The 20,152-nt window shown below is 37.0% G+C and overlaps 2 protein-coding genes across 3 annotated transcripts in view; one reads left to right on the top strand and one right to left on the bottom strand.

Moving 5' to 3' along the window:
* The window catches only part of LOC106870304 (uncharacterized), a 31,304-nt gene extending 24,640 nt beyond the window's left edge, over nt 1-6,664 (top strand). The window contains exons 12-17 of the mRNA XM_089342288.1: nt 335-447; nt 640-710; nt 3,343-3,500; nt 3,938-4,275; nt 4,848-5,425; nt 6,188-6,664. Coding sequence (XP_089198414.1) covers nt 335-447; nt 640-710; nt 3,343-3,500; nt 3,938-4,218 — 623 coding nt within the window. The 3' untranslated portion in view covers nt 4,219-4,275; nt 4,848-5,425; nt 6,188-6,664. The remainder of the gene's footprint in view (nt 1-334; nt 448-639; nt 711-3,342; nt 3,501-3,937; nt 4,276-4,847; nt 5,426-6,187) is intronic.
* Nucleotides 6,665-14,260: 7,596 nt separating this feature from the next.
* LOC106870305 (glutamate receptor ionotropic, delta-2) overlaps nt 14,261-20,152 on the bottom strand; it is a 16,803-nt gene continuing 10,911 nt past the window's right edge. The window contains exons 6-9 of one of the 2 annotated variants that reach the window (XM_014916330.3): nt 18,564-18,888; nt 17,619-17,839; nt 16,777-17,027; nt 14,261-15,406 (exon numbers count right to left, since the gene is read on the bottom strand). In XM_014916330.3, the coding sequence (XP_014771816.2) occupies nt 15,166-15,406; nt 16,777-17,027; nt 17,619-17,839; nt 18,564-18,888 (1,038 nt within the window). In that variant the 3' untranslated portion in view covers nt 14,261-15,165. Of the gene's footprint in view, nt 15,407-16,776; nt 17,047-17,618; nt 17,840-18,563; nt 18,889-20,152 lie in introns of those variants that run through there. The other variant, XM_089341672.1, reaches the window with a different exon arrangement.

Below are 20,152 nucleotides of genomic sequence, written 5' to 3'. Positions count from 1 at the left end.
CAACCATCGCTTTTTGCTTTATTCGTTATACATTTGCCGACTACGCGAACTGAGGTAATCGGAAATAATGTGCTATCTTTTACCAGACACATATTTAAACGCCTTGTACACTTCGATCCATTATAAATATTAAATACACCACAAATGCTCTATGAGAGATTCCGGATCAAGGATTTATTTAAAATAGTTCAATACAGAATTCTTGAGTGGGTATGTGTATAGGTGTGTGATTTCGTTTCTTGTACTTTGGATGTGAGGGGATTTATTAAATGTTTGTATGATGCTTTTAAATTCCGGCTGACCGATTCAGGTGACACCAAATTTACTTTTACAGATGTTGCCGATGTAATGAATTTAGAAATGCACAAAAATGAGGAATTCAAAAGCATATATTCACAGATTAATGCCACTGAGACCCAACAGAAGATTCGTGAAATTACTTCAGAGGTAAGGTTCATCTTAGTCTGATGTCATATTTCGGCCATAAGCATTTACTAACACGTCCATGTCACTTTTCTCAACATTATATATACGAAATTATATATAAGTGTATATATATATATATATATATATATATATATATATATATATATATATATGTATGTATATATGTAAAATGTTTAATCTCATTCTTTTTAGATCGACGAGTCGGTGAGAAACAACAGTCAGCTGGCGGAGACCTATGTTGGCAGTACGGTTAAAGAACTTAGGTCAGTTTTACAGAAGCATGTTATTATATAATTTCGTTGAGTTATAGCCATTTATAATTGATGCATAAATAAATGCGTATATACATACATACATACATACACTTACGTACATACAGAGGCACATATACGTATATGTATGCATACATATATGTATATATATATATATATATATATGCAAGTGTGTGTCTGTGTGCGTGTGTACATGTGTATATATATATATATATATATATATATATATATACATACAGGGTGCGTAAGGTATTTGAGGACATATCTTTTTGGGGTCATTGCTGCATTTTTAAAAACTTTTTGTTTGTTTCAGAAAGTAATAATAGCACGCGCTCCGCTCAGATTACTCAAGAAATGAAGAGGCATGCTGTTATTGTGGTTATAAAAGCTGAGCATAGCGATTTAGAAATATCTTCATTTTTAAAAGTTTCCAGATCTTTCGTCTACAAAGTTAGTTTTGTAAGGAGCTAGAGACTGGAGATGGAAGCGTGTCACCAGTATCAAAGCATAAAAAACATTTACATGCTCTGCAATCATCATAACACCTGAATTTATCCAGCAAGTTCAACAGAGTATTGATCACAATCCCAGAAAATCTATAGGGTCAATTGCAAAAGATTTCCATATGTCATAAGGAATAGTCAGAAATTTTGTCCACGAAGACATCAGATATGTCTTCTCTGATGAGGAAATGTCAATTTGTCAGAAAAGGCAAATGAAAATCACTACATCAGATCTAAAAGGCTTTTAAACAAACTGAAAAATGCAGCAGAAGATTTGATTTTAGAAAACGTCGATCAAGATCAAATGATTTAGCAGAAAAAATGACATATTGTTATGTGCAGACCCTTCTGATGTTCCAAGTGTAATGCATACAAAATTTCCCGCAGCTGTCATGAATTTAGGTGTTGTCAGCGATGAAGGATATGTGATGCCTCCTTACTTCTTTTCACAAGGCTTTAGAGTTAGCTTTGGCGTCTACATTGAGGTCCTAGATATAATTGTTAAGCCCTGGATAGACAGTGTATGCAATGGAAGGCCATATGTGTTTCAGTAAGGCTCTGTACTATCACATATGGCTCTGGTAACACAGGAATGGATGGCTGAATATTTTCATGATCACATAACCCCTAACATTTGGCCTCCTAATTCCCCAGATCTCAATCTATTGGACTATTACATGTGGAGCATTGTTGAGAGATGTCGATGGACACGCCCATAACACCAAAAAATCTTTGAAAGGTACCATAGTCAGAGTAATGTCCAAAATGAACCAGGACCACTTGATTCGAGCATGTAGATGATTTAGATTTCATATAGAGGCAGTTGTTGAAGCTGAAGGTGGCTTTATTGAATGAAATCATAGAAAAGAAAGTTTATTTTTATCCTCATAGCATTTTTTGATAAATAAAGTTATTATCTGTTATATATCTGTTTTTTTTTTTAAATATAAATATAAATCTGTCTTCAAATATCTTACGCACCCTACACACACATATATATATATATATATATATATATATATATGTATATATATATATATATATATATATATATATATATATATATATATATATATATATATATATATATATATATATATATATATATATATATATATATATATATATATATATATGTATGTATGTATTAATAATTTAGAGAAGAACCACCATGGTGCAACTCACACGACGAAGGAGATCAGACACCACCAAGAAAAACGTACTATGCAGAATACTAGTTTAAAAATCCAAGAGAAAATTTGTAATATTGGACTAAAAATTTAAATCAGTTAAGTTTATAAAAACGAAAGTGGTTGAGTTGCACCATGGTGGTTCTTCTCTAAATTATTAATATATTTTTCATTATACAACTCAATTTGATATTATTAAATTGTATTTCCTTGTAAGTTCGGATTTTGTAATCCTCAAACATTATAATATATATATATATATGTTAAGAGGGTGAGATTTCTTCTGTATTTATGTTCACTTTAAATCATGAACCCAGTTAATATATTGGAAAAAGTTTTTGCTTGCGTTCGATTCATGGCACATTGTCGAAAATTAAGAAGTGGGTAAGAGTAGCATGACCACTTTAGGAATGTGTGCGCTTATATGTAAGAAATGCAGCAATGAGTGAAATGCATTTGAACCTTAACTGACATAATACTTCATGTAAAACCAGTCATAGAGTGCATCGTTAATATACGCAGGGTCTGTTGCAGTTTGAGACGGCAATCAGTGAGATGAAAGACGTCCGTTGAAGTTAGGCTAACAAGTTATCTGAAAGGTTTTGAATGTCACGAATTTCGAAAAATCTGTGCTCGTGTCACAAATTGAAATATTGTTGGAGAGAAATTCTTTAGGTAGAAAGTCTCAAACGAGCTGTGTCACTTGTTGCATGTCTATTTCCATTATATTTAACGCGAGAGGAGTTCATTTGCTCTTATGAGTAATTTGTTGGGAAGCATATATTATGTGGAAGATTTCAACGAGAAAGGGAAACACAAAATTGGTGAGAGGCTATTAGGGTTAGAAATCGAATCGTATTGTAAAACATGGCAAATATTTTCAGATGATGGAAATATGTTGTTTGAATTGGTTCTTATTGTTTATTTCAGAAATGGTAGTTTGATTGTCGATGCTGAACTAACATTCAAGAGTCTGCTACAACAGAATCAATCAGATCCCCAATCTCTGAACGTATTGGAAAATGTCATAAAAAGTATTGAAAATATTCCAGGTGTTATGAAAAACAAAACGACAGCAGATTGGCAAGGTAAGTGAAATACTGGGACTAGGTTCTTGCAAGATATATTTTAAAGAGAAAGACCAAGGACGAAACACAAAAAACACAACGGAATATCAGATAATTAATTCATTGATACAAATAATAGAGACATGAAATTTTGATACTGACAGAGAACATTTAGTGTAATTGAGAGAGAGAGAGAGAGAGAAAGAGAGTAAATGAAGGACAGCTTACGAAAGAGGAGGCGGAGGAATAAGAGATAGAAAGCGAGGTATATATATTGGCACCTTACAGCAGACCTTGCGAGAGAACCCTAATATATCTATAGACACAGTTTAGAGGTTATTGAGCGTACAACATCATGAAATTCTGTTTTGGGAATATAATTATTTTCTTCTACTTTTTCTTTTTCTTCTTTTCTCCTTCCTCACCTTCAACTGGGCAACCATTCACAACCACTGAAGTGACATCTATAACCACTGAGATATTGTCAACATCTACTGGCTCTACCTTGACAGAGCGACCATCCGTTTCGGAGTCGACCACTAGCACTGTGTCTATGTCCACCATTGTTAGTGGAGAAACACTATCAACCATTGAACAACCATCTACTTCCAGTGAATTCTTTGGCAGCGGTGAACAACCAACAACCACCTATGAACAACCCCTAGTGCCCTCTGAACGGTCATCTGCTACTACTGAAGTCTTCGCTACCATTAGTGAACAAACAACAAGCACTGACTAACCATCCTCTGCCACTGAATTACCATTCCCGATCAAGCATCAACTTCATTAGCTGCAGGTAAGTGCTTTCCTCATTTTCAATGGCGGGTTTCCCACATCCCAAATAGCGTGGCAAGACTTCTAAATGTTGATTTCATTGAGGGTAGAAATGTGAACTTCATATCCGTACATCAAGTCGTCTGATTATCATCGCTTCTTGCTTTATTCGTAATTCATTTGAGGACGACGCAAATTGAGCTAATGTAAACTAAAGGGTTATGTTTCAGTAGACACATATTGGAACGCTTTACACGCTTGGCTCCAGTTTACATATTAAACACCACATATTTGTAGTAATTTTTTTTTTTTTGAGATCATGCATAATTGTGATCATAATCGTTGTGTTATTCTGTAACAGATTCTGGATCATGATGGTTTTCATCATGATAAAAAGAGAGGTATATATATTGGCACCTTACAAGAGAACTTGCGAGAGAACCCTAATATATCTATAGACACAGTTTAGAGGTTATTGAGCGTACAACATCATGAAATTCTGTTTTGGGAACATAATTATTTTCTTCTACTTTTTCTTTTTCTTCTTTTCTCCTTCTTCACCTTCAACTGGGCAACCATTCACAACCACTGAAGTGACATCTAAGATATAATCGACATTTACTGAGTTATTATTCACCTCGACGGAACAACCATCCAAGATCACAGGGATATCTACTTCAACGGAATAATCTACAGCGGAAGGACACACAACAGAATAGCACTGAGTTAGAAGCAAACACAAAGAAACGAACCACCAAACAAACACTGCCATCAGCTACCAGCGAAGAAATAACCACCATCAGGGGCGGGGGTCATCCACAAACATTCATTCAACTTCCACAACCATAGAATCATTCTCTATCACCACTGACCAACCATCATCCTCCACTGACCAACCGTCAGCAACAATTGAACAATAATCCCTTATCACTGAGTCATTCCATGTCACTAGCGAACACTCATCAACAACCATTATCTAATCATCCATTGCCATTATATCACACACTACCATCTGTGAATTTTTATTGAGAACCATTGATCAACGATCGCCTGATTTACCTCTCTCATCTATTAAATTCCCTGAACCATTCACTGTCATCATTGATCAACCATTTACAATCATTGTGCTGTAATTTGATTCACTGAACTGCTACAAAGAATACCAAATAGAGGTAAGTTACTCCTCTTAAGAACGTCTTCTATATTCCTAAATGACGCAGAAAATTCATCACGAGGCATCGACATTTTAATCTTAAAACCTGTATAATTTTGAAGTTAACAGTTTCTATTTGATATGCCTTATCTTAGGAAATAAAGTGCCCCGCTGTGAAACACAATCATTTTCACCCACGTAAACCTCGAACCACTTACTAGTCTTTCTGGACGTCACCGTTCAACTTTTATAAACTTCCACAATATAATAATCAGCATTGCATTAAGTCAATCCTTTTGAAACATGTCAGAGAGATCAGCACAACGATTCGTTTGCACATGTCAGTTCTACTTCTCACACATACATTGCTTTCTCCAAAAAAATTGTTAAGCGTCCTCAGATACTCCAAGAGCCAATTGTGTGGGACATTGTCGTAGGCCTTTCTACTCATGTCGATCAATAAACCGACTTTCTTGCTTTGGTCTTTCTCAACAATATCCAGTTTATTAGCTTTGATGGTTCTGTCTGTATATACTGGAAAGTCCCAAAGAATCGTAAATTCTCTCATAAGGCTTTAGTTGGCCGGAGGCTATAGTAGAAGACATTTGTCCAAGGTGCCACGCAGTGGGGCTGAACCCAGAACCATGTGGTTGGGAAGTAAGTTTCTTTATTACACAGCTATAAACACATTTACATCAGCATATTTATATCAGCTAATAAATACAATATAGTATTCTTACGTTATTACACAGTTTATAATGAATGCTTTCCTCTTTTACAGAAACTGTATAACGGCACACAAGCACTGGAACGGAAACTGCAAACGTTCATGACTACTGAAAGAGAATTTGTTCAACCATTGTTAATCAATCACAGGAAACGAAGCTCTATGACCATTGTTAAACATCGGATTTAAAATAAAAACATCTTACAACCACTGTTGAAATTTGAAAAGAGCGTTTCAACGTTCGGAGGGTCGCAGAGCACAACAACATTTGAGCATTACTCTCTGTGATTATTTCTTTCTTTATTCGTAAAACTACGTTATTCCATCGTTCGTCAAAGACAGAGAGAAAAGATGTAATGGTCGTATGAAACTGCCTCAACGGTTGCATCGCATTGGTTCAACAATTATGTAGGACATTATCAATGGCGGCCGTAAGAAACTGTATGAAATGTTCTACTAAACTATCATATAGAAAAACAAACCAATAAAAATACTCAACAACACCACCAACAACAACAAAGAACAAATAAATATTTAGAAAAAACAATAAACTCGGTTCATCAATAAAGAAATAATGGCATTCGTCAGAAAGGCATCGAATTGTTTCGATTACCTCCCAACCAAATATAGATTTGTCTTGTCATTTGTTCAGTTGTAAAACTGTAATGTTGCTATGGTGATCGACGGTGATTGTGATGGGAAACGAAATCAAAAGCTCTAAAGACAGCAATTAAGCTTTCAACGCAGTGTTATCGTTATGAGCGTAAGAACCATCTAAATATTCCATTGTATTACTTAAGCTGAATAAACTGACAATTTCTCAAATAAGAAGAACAAAGTTGTTTCAAGTAATTTATATATAAACACTCACAGACGGACAAATAAAGCACACAGATATATATACACAGAATAATATATGCGTGTGTGTTACGTTTGAGTGTATATTTATGTGTCTGTGTGAGTGCACTCGCACATGCACGCACATATACACACACATCCATACTTGTCTATTTAAAACAACAAAAGGACGAGTGCAAAATTTGAATGGAAGTACATCGATATTTCTTTATACTTTTGAATAATCCCCCAAAAGAAGTGAAATATTCCTTTCACGTCTCGTATTCAAGCATTTAATTGACCGAATTTCTTTTCCATTGGATTATCCTGCAAAAGGTGCTGTTCTTTCCTTAACTTCAGTTGGTCGAAGAAGATCAGGTGTGATTCTCTGATGTCATTTTCAGCAACACTGATACTATGATATATATGAGAAGACAAATCAGAAAACTTGCTTAAACTCCATCAAAGGGTTAAATATTTTCAAAGAGCAAACCATTGTATAAGCAAAACACACACACATAAATATATATCGGTGCCATCTCTTTGTTTTCTATTACCACTCTCTACTCATAAAACATTGTGTTCTGGACTATACGTATATTGAGTTCTACACCAGATTATTACCCTCGCTATGCCTAAGCGAAATACTGAAATACAAAAACTCTCTTCCGAAAGTGTTCTACCAAACTAATAATCTTTCGACACTGAAAAAAACATATTTGGGAACCTCACTCAATAACATGAGCGAATGAAGTTCATTACATAACATTTGGTTTTACTGGTGTCATCTCTTTGTTTTCTAATGACTCTCTATACTCATATATATATATATATATATATACATATGCACATATTTTCCTTATGAAGTTACATTTCAGTGATCCTATACAATGAATTTAATTGGAACAATACGATCATTTAGTGGTCAAAAATTATCAGAAGACTTTTTTTCAAACTTTATACTATCGGTAAATAATTCATAACGAAGAACAATATATATAATATTTTTACATATATTTACGTAATTTTATCTACGTTTTGTAAATAACTTGTATATGCAAGTGCTACAAGTCGAAAGCTCCGCATACCGGGAGCCAGCAAGTGTATGGGGGTCATCAGAAGAGAATGCGCACCGTTTCGGGGCCTGCCTCCTGACGGCATTATGGCGCAACGGCCCCTCCTCACGGACAGAGACTACAGTTATTTTTATATCTATAACCTACAGTTATTCTGACATCTATCTATCTATCTATTTATCTATCTATCTATTTATTTATCTATCTACTTGTTGAAACCACACCACATAATATATATGCATGTATATATATATATATATATATATATTGTGATCCTACACAATGAATCCAATTGAAACAATACGATCATTTAATGGTTGAAAATGATCAGAAGACTTTTTTTCAAACTTTATACTATCGGTAAATAATTCATAACGAAGAACAATATATATAATATTTTTATATATATTTACGTACTTTTATCTATTATATAACTTGATGACAGAGACTACAGTCATTTTTATATCTATCTACTTGTTGAAACCTTACCACGTTATATATATATATATATATATATATATATATATATATATATATATATATATATACATACAAATATATGTATGTGAATAAATATTTATATAAATGTATGTATGGCATATTATATACATACATACATGTATGTGTGTGTGTGTGTGTGTGTGTGTATCAAAATTATCTTTTAAATCTGTGATAGTCTTTTCATGCGAATTGTAAATACTACATTTTGTAATAAATATCAGAATTTTGTTAACTTTGCATATTTTGTTATCTTTGCATATTTTCTCTCTCTTCCAATTTATCTCCCCCCTCTCTCTCTCTTTCTCTCTCTGTCCCAGTGCGTCTCTCTCTTTATATATGTATACATATATACCAGGGGCTTGCATTCTCAAGAATGCAAGCTAAGCGTTGCATGCTCCGTGATTTTTTTATCGATATCATCGGAAAATTCGATAAAATAGTTACTTTTTGTCTCAAAGAAACTCCGTCCAGGTGTTGTCTAATATATTCTGCCTCCCCTTCCCCCTTCTCTCAGTGACTCGGCCGACTGCTTTGAGATCGTCTGCTTTGAGATCGTCTGCTTTGAGATCGTCTGCTCTGAGGTCGTCTGCTCTGAGATCGTCTGCTTTGAGAAGACGCACGTGCCAGACACCCCCTCTCCCTCTCTCTCTCTCTTTGTTAGTGTAGAATTGTTACTCTCCTCGTTCCACTTTCTGACCCGAACCGGGGAATCCCATAATTCCTGAGTTAGCCAAACGAAATGTCGGAACAACCTGGCGGTAAGTTTGAATCTTTTTTTTATCCAAAGCATCTGTTTGCACTATTATATTTTTGGAGTGTTCTGAAAACAAAAATATTACCTATATTATATTTCTTATTTCAGAAGTAGCTAATTAATCTTAAATTAATTTCACTAAGGTTATTTTTCTGTTTACGCAGACGGTTGTTAGTTATATTTCAAGTGAATTCCTTATGTACATTGCATTTTCAGGGGTGTGTTTAACAATATTCAATAATTAAAGTTTGTCATTATTAACTCTGGTTAATTCTGAGGACATTTTATACCATAAATTGCAATTTTTGAACTACAAAAATATTGACTGTTTTGAATTTTTTTTTTCTTTTTGCATTTCTCATTTTAACATTCATTGATATTTCATACACCTTCGCATTGGATACTATAGTTTCCAAAAAACAAACTTGTTTATTATTGCAATTGAACAGAAATGGATAAATATGTTTTTGTTTTTTAGTTTTTCAGCGATCCCCATTTGGGACTTTTCGAAAAATTTATCATAATTTCCAAAATAATTCACATTTGAAAAAAATTTAATTACTACATATTATTTCAACTCCTAAGACACCTGGCAAAGCCAAAACATATGAATATAAAATTTGGCAGTTAATGGGTTGAGATGCAATTCTTGCAAGATCTCTCGAAGATTTATTCATATAACGCTGGCAACACTATATTTTATTTCCTTTTACAGTACTTTATCCAAAATTCTGCGACTTCTTATGCGCCGTGCATTTTACCTTCTAACGGGTGTCAACAGCTTCACTTTATTCACTATATCCTATACCTCTGTGGAGGCGCAATGGCCCAGTGGTTAGGGCAGCGGACTCGCGGTTTCGATTCCCAGACCGGGCATTGTGAGTGTTTTATTGAACGAAAACACCTAAAGCCCCACGAGGCTCCGGCAGGGGATGGTGGCGAACCCTACTGTACTCTTTCACCACAACTTTCTCTCACTCTTACTTCCTGTTTCTGTTGTACCTGTAATTCAAAGGGTCAGCCTTGTGACGCTGAATATCCCCGAGAACTACGTTAAGGGTACACGTATCTGTGGAGTGCTCAGCCACTTGCACATTAATTTCACGAGCAGGCTGTTCCGTTGATCGGATCAGTTGGAACCCTCGACGTCGTTAGCGACAGACTGCCAACAACCTATACCTCTCCAATTCAGCGATTTCTAATATCTACCCCTGTAATTAATTTGTTCTGTAATATGTGTTTGCTCTCTTCTTCTCAATCCTTATTCCTATCGATCTCTTTGCAGTGATTTCCAATAACTTTATAAGCAACTGAGTATTGAGTATTCACACTTCACTTTTAATACTTTACTCCTAATTTCTACTGCTCTCTTTCTCCCACACCACCTCTCTCTCTCTTTCTCTCTTTCTCTCTCGCCCCTATACTAGTGTTGTTAGGCCTATTTTAATTTTGATTTATATCAATATCAGCCCTATATTCTCTCAACACTAACATATTTGATAAATAGTTTTCTACGACAGTCTACTTTCTTCCTTTGTTTCAAGATTTTGTTTTAGTTCCTTCAGGCTCACCCAACTCATTTAGTTTTTTTTTCCTAGGGTCATCAGGAAAAATTCTGGTTAGCTTCATTATCAACCCTCGCACTTTGCTCATGTGGTTTATTGCATATTTCCGTTTTACTTCCCCTATCACCCACAAAACTATCTTTAGTCATCATCATTATTAATGCTGTTCGTGTTCCAACTGTCTGTAGTGGCTACTACTACTACTATTATTATTATTTATTATGATTATAGAGGCGGCGAGTCGGTAGAATCGTTAGCAGACCGGGCGAAATGCTTAGCATCAGATCGCCCGTCTTCAAGTTCTGAGTTCAAATTTCCGTCGAGGTCGACTTTGCCTTTCATCCTTTCAGGGTCGATAAATTAAGTACCAGTTGATCTAATTCACTGCCCCCCCCCCCAAATTCAAGCCTTGTGCCTATAGTAGAAAGGGTTATTATCATTTTTAATATTAGTATCATTATATTTATTACTATTATCAATAGTAATTGTAGCAGTATTGTTATTACTGTCTTAGCATTTTCTCCTTAGCGTATATGAAAATATAATGCCGGTGTTTTACTTGTCCGGTAAATTATTTCATCTGAGACCAAAGCAGCTACAGTGGTGTGCAAGCCACGCTTTAAGTATTCAGAACCACAAGTATTCTTTCCCTATTTTGTACCATTCCAGCAATTTTGACGGGTGGGGAAACCGTTTACATCCATCCCAGTATTCAGTTGGTACTTATTTTAACAACCCCCCGAAAGGATGAAAGGCAAAGTTGACCTCGGCGGAATTCGAACTCAGAATGTAAAGACAGACGAAATGCAACGAAGCATTTTGTTCGAAGTGGAGGCACATGGCCTAGTGGTTAGAGCAGCAAACTCGCGGTCGAAGAATCGCAAGTTCGAATCTCAGACCGGGCGATGTGTGTGTTTATGAGCGAAACACCTAAGTTCCACGCGGCTCCGGCAGAAGGTAATGGTGAACTTCTGCTGATTCTTTCCCCACGACTTTCACCCTTTCCTCCAGCATCTAGCAGCTCACCTGCGGTGGATCAGCGTCCCGTCCCTGGGGGGAACCTATACGCCAATGAAACCGGGAAACCGGCTCTTACGAGCTCGACAAGGAACAAACAACAACATCATTTTATTCGAAGTGATTCCGCCAGCTAGTCAATGTAAATGAAATTAAAGTTAAAATTTAAATATGTGTCAACTTTTAAATATATTTTCGATATAAATAGGGTTACCATAGCGTATATTTGAATATTGTGAATTCTTTTGTCTTTTTCGTTCGTTTTTGTAAAAAATAAACTTGTTTGAAGCGATGTATTGTACGGGTGAGTCGTTTAATGTGTTTATTTGTAAGGAACCAAAGATATGACAAAAAGGAAGTTTTTTTTAAACAACTGACACAAATACCAGCAGATATATTAGACGAGTAGAGAGACCATTTTCATTTCATTTAGTTGCAATCGATATCTTTTGCCAAATCACTAGATAACGGAGACGTAAACACACCAACATCGGTTGTCAAGCGATGGTGGGGGGACAGACACATACACATATATTTATACGACAAGCTTCTTTCAGTTTCCGCCTACCAAATCCACTGACAAGGTTTTGGTCGGCCCGAAGCTATAGTAGATGACACTTGCCCAAGGTACCACACGGTGGGACTGAACCTGGAACCATGTGGATGGTAAGCAAGCTTCTTACCACAGCTGTACGATTCGATCGTCAGCCCTTGGGTTTACCACGCACGGTCGAAACAAACCAGGCGATAATCAATTGACGTGCTCTAGATAGCAGCCAAATTTCCCTTGAATCATATTCTGTCGTCTTAAGGAATGCTTTGGTTGAATAATACCAGCCCTGAATTCCAAATTAGAAAGGACGCATTTGGTGAGAGGTTTGGTTGTTCAAGAACTAAAATGGCAACAACTGTAACAACAAAGCAACGAGAAAAACAACAGTAACATCGACAGCAACAATAGCGAAAACAACAATGATAACAGTTCTCAGTTTTGTTAGAGATCAGTGAAGTTGGTGACACCTTTTCACCAACCAGACATAATTTGGGTTACGAGCATGCTCTAGATTTATTTAAAAACTTTTTTATGGGATAGCATGTTTTATATGCTTCTTTTAAGCATATAAAATATATTTAAATGCAATTTCACACACACCCAGCAGTTTGGCAATTCTATTGAATATAAATGATACGAGTGGAAAAAGTGGCATGGTTGCGTAAGCTAAGGCGTGTGCAGTCTGTTCACAAAATGACTTATTTTCCGTCACGTTAACATTCGCCAGCATAAGTTTGCACATCAGTGTCTCACTTATTTACCACTCTCTATCTCCCCCTCTCTCACTCACTCTCTCTTTCACTCTCTATCTCCCCCTCTCTCACTCCCTCTCTCTTTCACTCTCTATCTCTCTCACTCCCTCTCTCTTTCACTCTCTATCTCTCTCACTCCCTCTCTCTTTCACTCTATCTCCCCCTCTCTCACTCCCTCTCTCTTTCTCTCCCTTTCTCTGTCTGTCTGTCTGTCTCTATCTCTCTCTTGAAGAACGTAGGCTCGAAACGTAAAAGACTTTCTCACTATCCCGAACGTCAAAATAATACAGCTGCTTCGTCTAATACACGTCTTCGTTTTTTTTTTGCTTTTCTATAAATTTCAACTATATATATATATATATATATATATATATATATAATTAAGGTTCATTTGAATTAAGTACTTGCGTTGAGGCACAGCGCCAGTCTCGTGTTATCCGCACAGCTCGAAGTAAGGTGAATAAAGATCTACTTGTTTCAGTCATTTGACTGCAGCCATGCTGGAGCACTGCGTTTAGTCGAACAAATCGACCCCAGGGCCTACTCTTTGTAAGCCTAGTACTTATTCTATCGGGCTCTTTTGCCGAACTGCTAGGTTATGGGGACGTAAACACCAACGTCGATTGTCAAGCGATAATGGGGGTGGGGACAAACACAGGCACACAAATACATATTCACACACACACACACACACACACATATATATGTATATACGACGGGCTTCTTTCAGTTTCCGTCTAGTCCCACTGGAAGAAGCCCGTCCTATATATATATTCGTGTATATGTTTGTGTGTCTGTGTTTCCCCCCTCCCAACCGTGTGTGTTTCGCTTGGGCATTGAACTTTAGAAATCAATATACGAATGCTTCAGAACCAAGCGTTCGTCGAGTAGAGGACAGTAATAAGAAAATGCTTTTCCTCGGGGCCGAATTAAGACCCATCGAGGCCCTAAGCACTTAAAGGATTTGGTGCCCCCCCCCCATAAAAGATTATGTAATTCAAAATATAAACAATAACAAACCATAAAATAAATCCTTATTTTTCAGAACGAAACAAAACAGCAAGATGGAAAATAATGTTTGTTTGTTTAATTCCATTTTATTTAGATTTGAAAAGTTTCCTCCTACTTTTTTGAATTGCAAAGTCTTTGATCAGATCCTCAAAATCTTAGCTAACACATCTGTATCGATATTTAGTAGAGATAAAGGCATCCCGAATATTATATGTATAAGCCTTCTGGCAATGCTTCCTAGATCTGCTGCATGAAAAATGCCTACATGTTCGCAACATGAACTTTGACCCACAGCTTATTGTGTTCGGGCTAAGAATGAATACATACACTGATGGCATCCTTGACCTGCTAACATGAGTAACAAATTGTTTTTTATATATATAAAAGCAAAGAGTCAAACCCACTCTTAGCCCCAAACATTTTAGATACTTTGTTTAGGACAGGAATTTTCTTGAAAAAACATTTCTTACAAGAGAGCAAAATTTTATGAGTGATTGGCAAGTGAATGTGTACTACTGTGTAGTCTCTCACTCTCTCTCTCTCTCTCTCTCTTTATTTTTCTAGCTTCATTTTTTAAAAGAAAAACAAAGTCCTGTTCTCCATTTATTTTTATACAAGACTCACGGACCCCTGGCTGTGTTGTCTTCAATTAAAACAGAGAAAATAAGAAATAAAAACTGTTAATTAAAAAACAAAATTCTTCTCTTTCGTTTTCGATTCCCGGAATAATCCATTCTTGTTGCATTCCTCGTATTTTGTTTGAGAATCGGAGATGTACAACTCAGAATAACAAAATTTGAAGTAACAGTTTAGTAAATATGATATATTTTAGTGCAGCAAGGGTTCTGTTTTCAACTGTTTGTGTGCAATGCATTCAGTTGCTTGTGTCTGTGTGTGTGCGTGTATGCTTCTGTGTGTGTGTGTGCGTGTGTGTGTGTGTGCATGTATGTATAAAACCATTTAAGATTATGTGGCATTGTTGATATCTTCTTTAGACTTCCGGCGAGTAAAAGCTATAAAAATGCCCTCAGATGCAAGTATAATGAAGCCGAGACCTATAAAACCGACGTAGATGAAATAGGGCCCAGCGAGACTCCATAACTCCAAGGGGTCACCGTGGGGGCCTTGTTTTGAACACTTGTTAGAATCGGACCACCACTTGTGTCTCCATTTTTCAATAAGTCCAGCTTCATGTAGTTTTCGAATCCTGAAATATAAATATAAATTATATATATATATATATATATATATATATACATATATAAATATAAATTTTATATATATATATATATATATACAGTGACGTTTATATGCCAACATAACGTGGCAGTCCTGCAAAGGACGATGTTACTGTTGTTTTAGCCCCTTGCAAATGCTATACGGACACAGACTGTGTCGTTAGCCATCTGGAAAAATGTTTTCCCTGGGGCTAAAACAACAGGAACATCGTCCTATATAGGACTGCCACGTTATGTAGGCATATAAACATTACTATCCAGTGCTGTTATTGTATTTATTTCACTCAGAGATTTAAAAATGTTGTTTTCCTCGAAATATATATATAGCTCCAAGAGCTTTTATTTTCTCTCTGTTTATTTCTTCGTGTTCGTTTCTGTTGAAGAGCGTAGGCTCGAAACGTGAAAGACTTTCTCACTTCCCCAAGCGTTAAACTACTACACCTGCTTGTTGTTTATACACCTGTCTTCGTCTTTTGTTTTACTGTAAATTTCAAGTATATATATATATGTATATATATATATATATATATATATATAGACAGACATACACACTCACACACACTCGCGCGCGTGCGCATACATAGATTGCGTGTACGTATGTATGCCAATATAAGTGTGTGCACGTGTAAATGTAATAAATAGGTTTTTTTTTTCTTTAGCCTATCAACTCATCCGGGCCGATTATCCGGTTTTCCAGACATAAGTAACCGAGATCACATTATTCAGTCTGAATGGGACGCCGGCCGGTTACAGGATTCAAAGCTCACAATTTTGAGGGGAGGGGACGAGTCGTTGACATGGTCCCTACTATTTCATTTTATTTCAATGACTCCCAACCAATTAAAGACAAAGCTGATCTCGGTGTGATTTGAATTCAGAACTTAGAGTTGAAAGAAAAGTCGCTAAGCATTTTTCCCGATGCACTACTGATTCTGAGAGACCGCTGCCCTTATGGAATATATATATGAGTAATGCATGTTTGCATGAATATCTATATGCGTGCGTGTGTGTGTCTGTCTGTGTCCGTTTTAGATGAATATGTTATTGAGATATTGTTTTACACAAGGAAGAGTCCTCTTATTTTAGACGTCTTTGGAAGTGCAAGCCAACGGCCGACCTGTTCACAGGACAAATGGCATCAACATCACCACTTGTAGCTCGCGGTTTTCGGAGGAACACAAATACAGGAGCACACACACAACAACATGCACGCACACGCACACGCACACGCACACACACACACACACACACACACACACACACACGCGCGCGCGCAAATAAAAAGAATGTAATTGTTGATAAGTGGTAGTGTCTAAGACGCCATTCTACCTTCACTTACCCGTATGACAATTTTTGGGTATATACAGAATTCTGGGGCAAAATGAATCCAACTTGGTAGACGTACGTGTCGTCAAGGGTGATGGTAAGTTCTTTGCAGTAAAGCGACTTGAGGTAGTCCAACTGAGAGTTCATGGCAATAAATGCATACTGATCCGTCAGAGTGAGATGAAGTGCCATCGTTGAGTTTCGAACCTGTGGAGCTGTTTCCAGTGCTTTCAGTATATGTTTGTCAACTATCTGATTAGAAGTCTGTTGAGAAACGAACTCGCTGTGATTAGATTAGATTTCAATTGGATTACGGATTGAATTGGATTACATTAGCATAGATTTCAATGAATTAGAACAAATCGAACCAGAATAGAAGAGATTAGAATTTATTAAATCAGTTGAATTGGCATGCACACACACATGCGCGCATTCCGTGCAAGTGACTGAGTATTCCACAGACACGTGTACTCGTCAGGTGGTCCTCGGGGAGATTCAGCGTGGCACAGATTGTGACAAGGCTGGCCCCTTTTGAATTACAGGTATGACTCATTTTTGCCACCTGAGGGGACTGGAGCAACATGAAATAAAGTGTCTTGCTCAAGGATACAACGCGTCGCTGGGAATTGAACTCACGACTTCGATCGTGAGCTGAAAACCTGTAACCACTAAGACACACACACACACACACACACACACACACACACACACACACACACACACACACACACACACACACACACACACACAGTACACATTTTGTATCGAACGAAGGAGCACGTTCTCCTCAGAGCGAACCATTAAAGAACAACCCACCGCCACCACCACACCCCAAATACACACAGACATACTTACTAAGAAGGTCCCATAGGTGCTGGAATCGTAAATGGCTATGGGTTTGTATTCACAGTCTGGCTGAGAGAGTTGTGACAAGCTCTGTATGGGTGCCACATTGACGGTGATGGTGAGCGTTGAGGCGAGGGTCGCCGTGTAGTAGTTGATCATCAGAATTATAAACATCCACCAGAAAGCGACAAGAAAACGAGCTATAACCGTTCTTGGTTCGTTGATGACAACTGTTGAGGGTAGAGAATTAGTATACCAGTAATAAGACGGCGAAGATGGGGCTGGTGGTATTGGCGGATGCGGTGGTGGTGGTGGTGGTGGTGGGGCTGGTGGTACTGGTTGATATGATGGTGGTGATGGCGGTGGTGGTGAAGGATGTGGTGGTGGTGGTGGTGACATTAATTGTGGTATTAGCAGTAGTTGTAGTGGCTGGGATTTACGGTTACCAAAAAAAATAGTAGTATTCAACACGTATAGAGCTGTTACGAAAACAAGGCAGCTGATTATTCACTCCGCAGTTGCTCGGAGTTTCACGCTGCCGTCGTTCAGGCTTTAACTTATTTCATTTCTATATTTTTAGTCTGTAATTTATTCATTTGCTTTATCATATGCGACATGTGTGTGTGTGAGTGTGTGTATGTAAATATTGGTTTCAATTTTTACCACAAGGCCAGCAATTTTGTGAGAGGAATAAGCTGAATACATCAATTGCAGTGCCCAATCGGTGCTTATTTTATCGGCAGCGAAAGGATGAAAACCAAAGTTGACCGCGATGCTATTTGAACTCAGAACGTAGCTATGAGCGAAATGCCGCTAAGCATTTCGCCTGGCGTGCTAACGATTCTGCCAGCTCGCCGCCTTTGTGTGTGGAAATATTAGAAAGAGAATCGAACGTTATAAAATAATAGAAAAATGGAGATCGTGCTGAAGCAAGAAAGAGAAACGTGGTGTTACCTTGTTGCATGTGGTAAGTGAAAAGCATCCAAAATGTTGAAGCGATTTTATAGTCGTCCTTGTTGCATCCGTCATCGAGAGAAGCATCGTCTCGTTTCAACCAGTTGATGAAGGTCAAGGTGAAACTGACCAACACAATAACTCCAGCCAGTGCAAGCCACAGCTGATATTGAAAAGGTCGCAACATACGAAACGCGCTCTCTTCTGAAGCTGCTGCACTTCTCACCAGAATACTGCGCTTCTCGACGGCAAATGGCACTGTAAACGCTACGGCTTCTTCACGTTCTTCAGTCAGGGTAAACGGTCCGATGGAAAGATTCAGCTCCTACATGTTGAACATGCCGAGGGGGGAAATAAAAGCAAAAAATACATTAAATTTAGTTTTACGTTTCTGTAGAAGCCCTAACTCAGCGATGATTTGCAGGGGAAACTCTCTGCACATTAACAAAAGTTTAAGGGTGAATATGGTTGCTGGAAACTTGATAATAAAACCAATATCAACAGGAAATATAGTCCTTTGGCAGTGGACAAAAACTCGTCAACCAAGTGCGGCAAAGTGAGTGATGCGAAGCACAGTATACTACTCCGGGGTCGAACAAGAAGTATCTTGTAGCCGGAGGCGATCGTAGAACTATTACACAAGTGCATAACAGCATTCGTCTCAAGGAGAAATAGTGTGAAGACGAAGTGTGGCAATCAGTCCGAAATTCCGTTAGCTTCATGGTGGCTGTGAACATTTCATTTAAAATGACTAACAGAATATTTATAAAGAATTGCTTCAGAAACGTACAACTTCTCGACTAAGAATAGTTTTACATTGATCCTCATAATGGTTGGTAAATTTTATAATGTTTTCAAGTATTCCATAGTTTCGAAAAGATGGGCTTTTCAGACAAAGAAACATGTAATCTGTAAATAAATTCAATTTGCAAGTGAAACAGTGAAAATATGCAAAACTTTTCTAAAATTCAACATGTAAGTCGTTATTCTAAATTCTTTTGATGGAACTTTGCTTTAGAAATTATTTCTTTGCGTGAAAAATTCAAACAATTAACTAGAAAGCGACTGTAGATGCATACATATATGCATACATTCATTTTTACATAACTACAATTATACATATATATATGTGTGTGTGTGTATAAGTACGTATGTGTATGTTTATATATATGTATATATATATATATATATATATATATATATATATATATATATATATATATATATATACAGAGAGAGAGAGAGAGAGATACTAACATACAGAAACACAACCAGCACGCGTACATACAGACACACATACACACATATTCATTCACACATACATACAAACACAGGCAGACGGACAAATGCATATGGTAGCCATTTGATCCAATGGTGACCATCATCTTCATTTGTGTAGCCTTTGTTCAAACTGTACATCCCAATTCTTGACGTATAGGTTTCAAGTCAGAGACGAGTCATGTCGCCGTTTGCTGGGAGGGGCCAGTTGGAATTCTTTTTGTTTTTCTTCTTCGTATCACTGATTGCCTTTTTCTCTCATCCATCACCGAAACCATAATCATACTGCAATTGTTACTACTACTACTACT

The sequence above is a fragment of the Octopus bimaculoides genome, chromosome 25 (assembly GCF_046866305.1).
Source record: "Octopus bimaculoides isolate indiv1 chromosome 25, ASM4686630v1, whole genome shotgun sequence".
NCBI lineage: Eukaryota > Metazoa > Mollusca > Cephalopoda > Octopoda > Octopodidae > Octopus > Octopus bimaculoides.
This window is presented reverse-complemented; position numbering and strand designations above follow the sequence as displayed.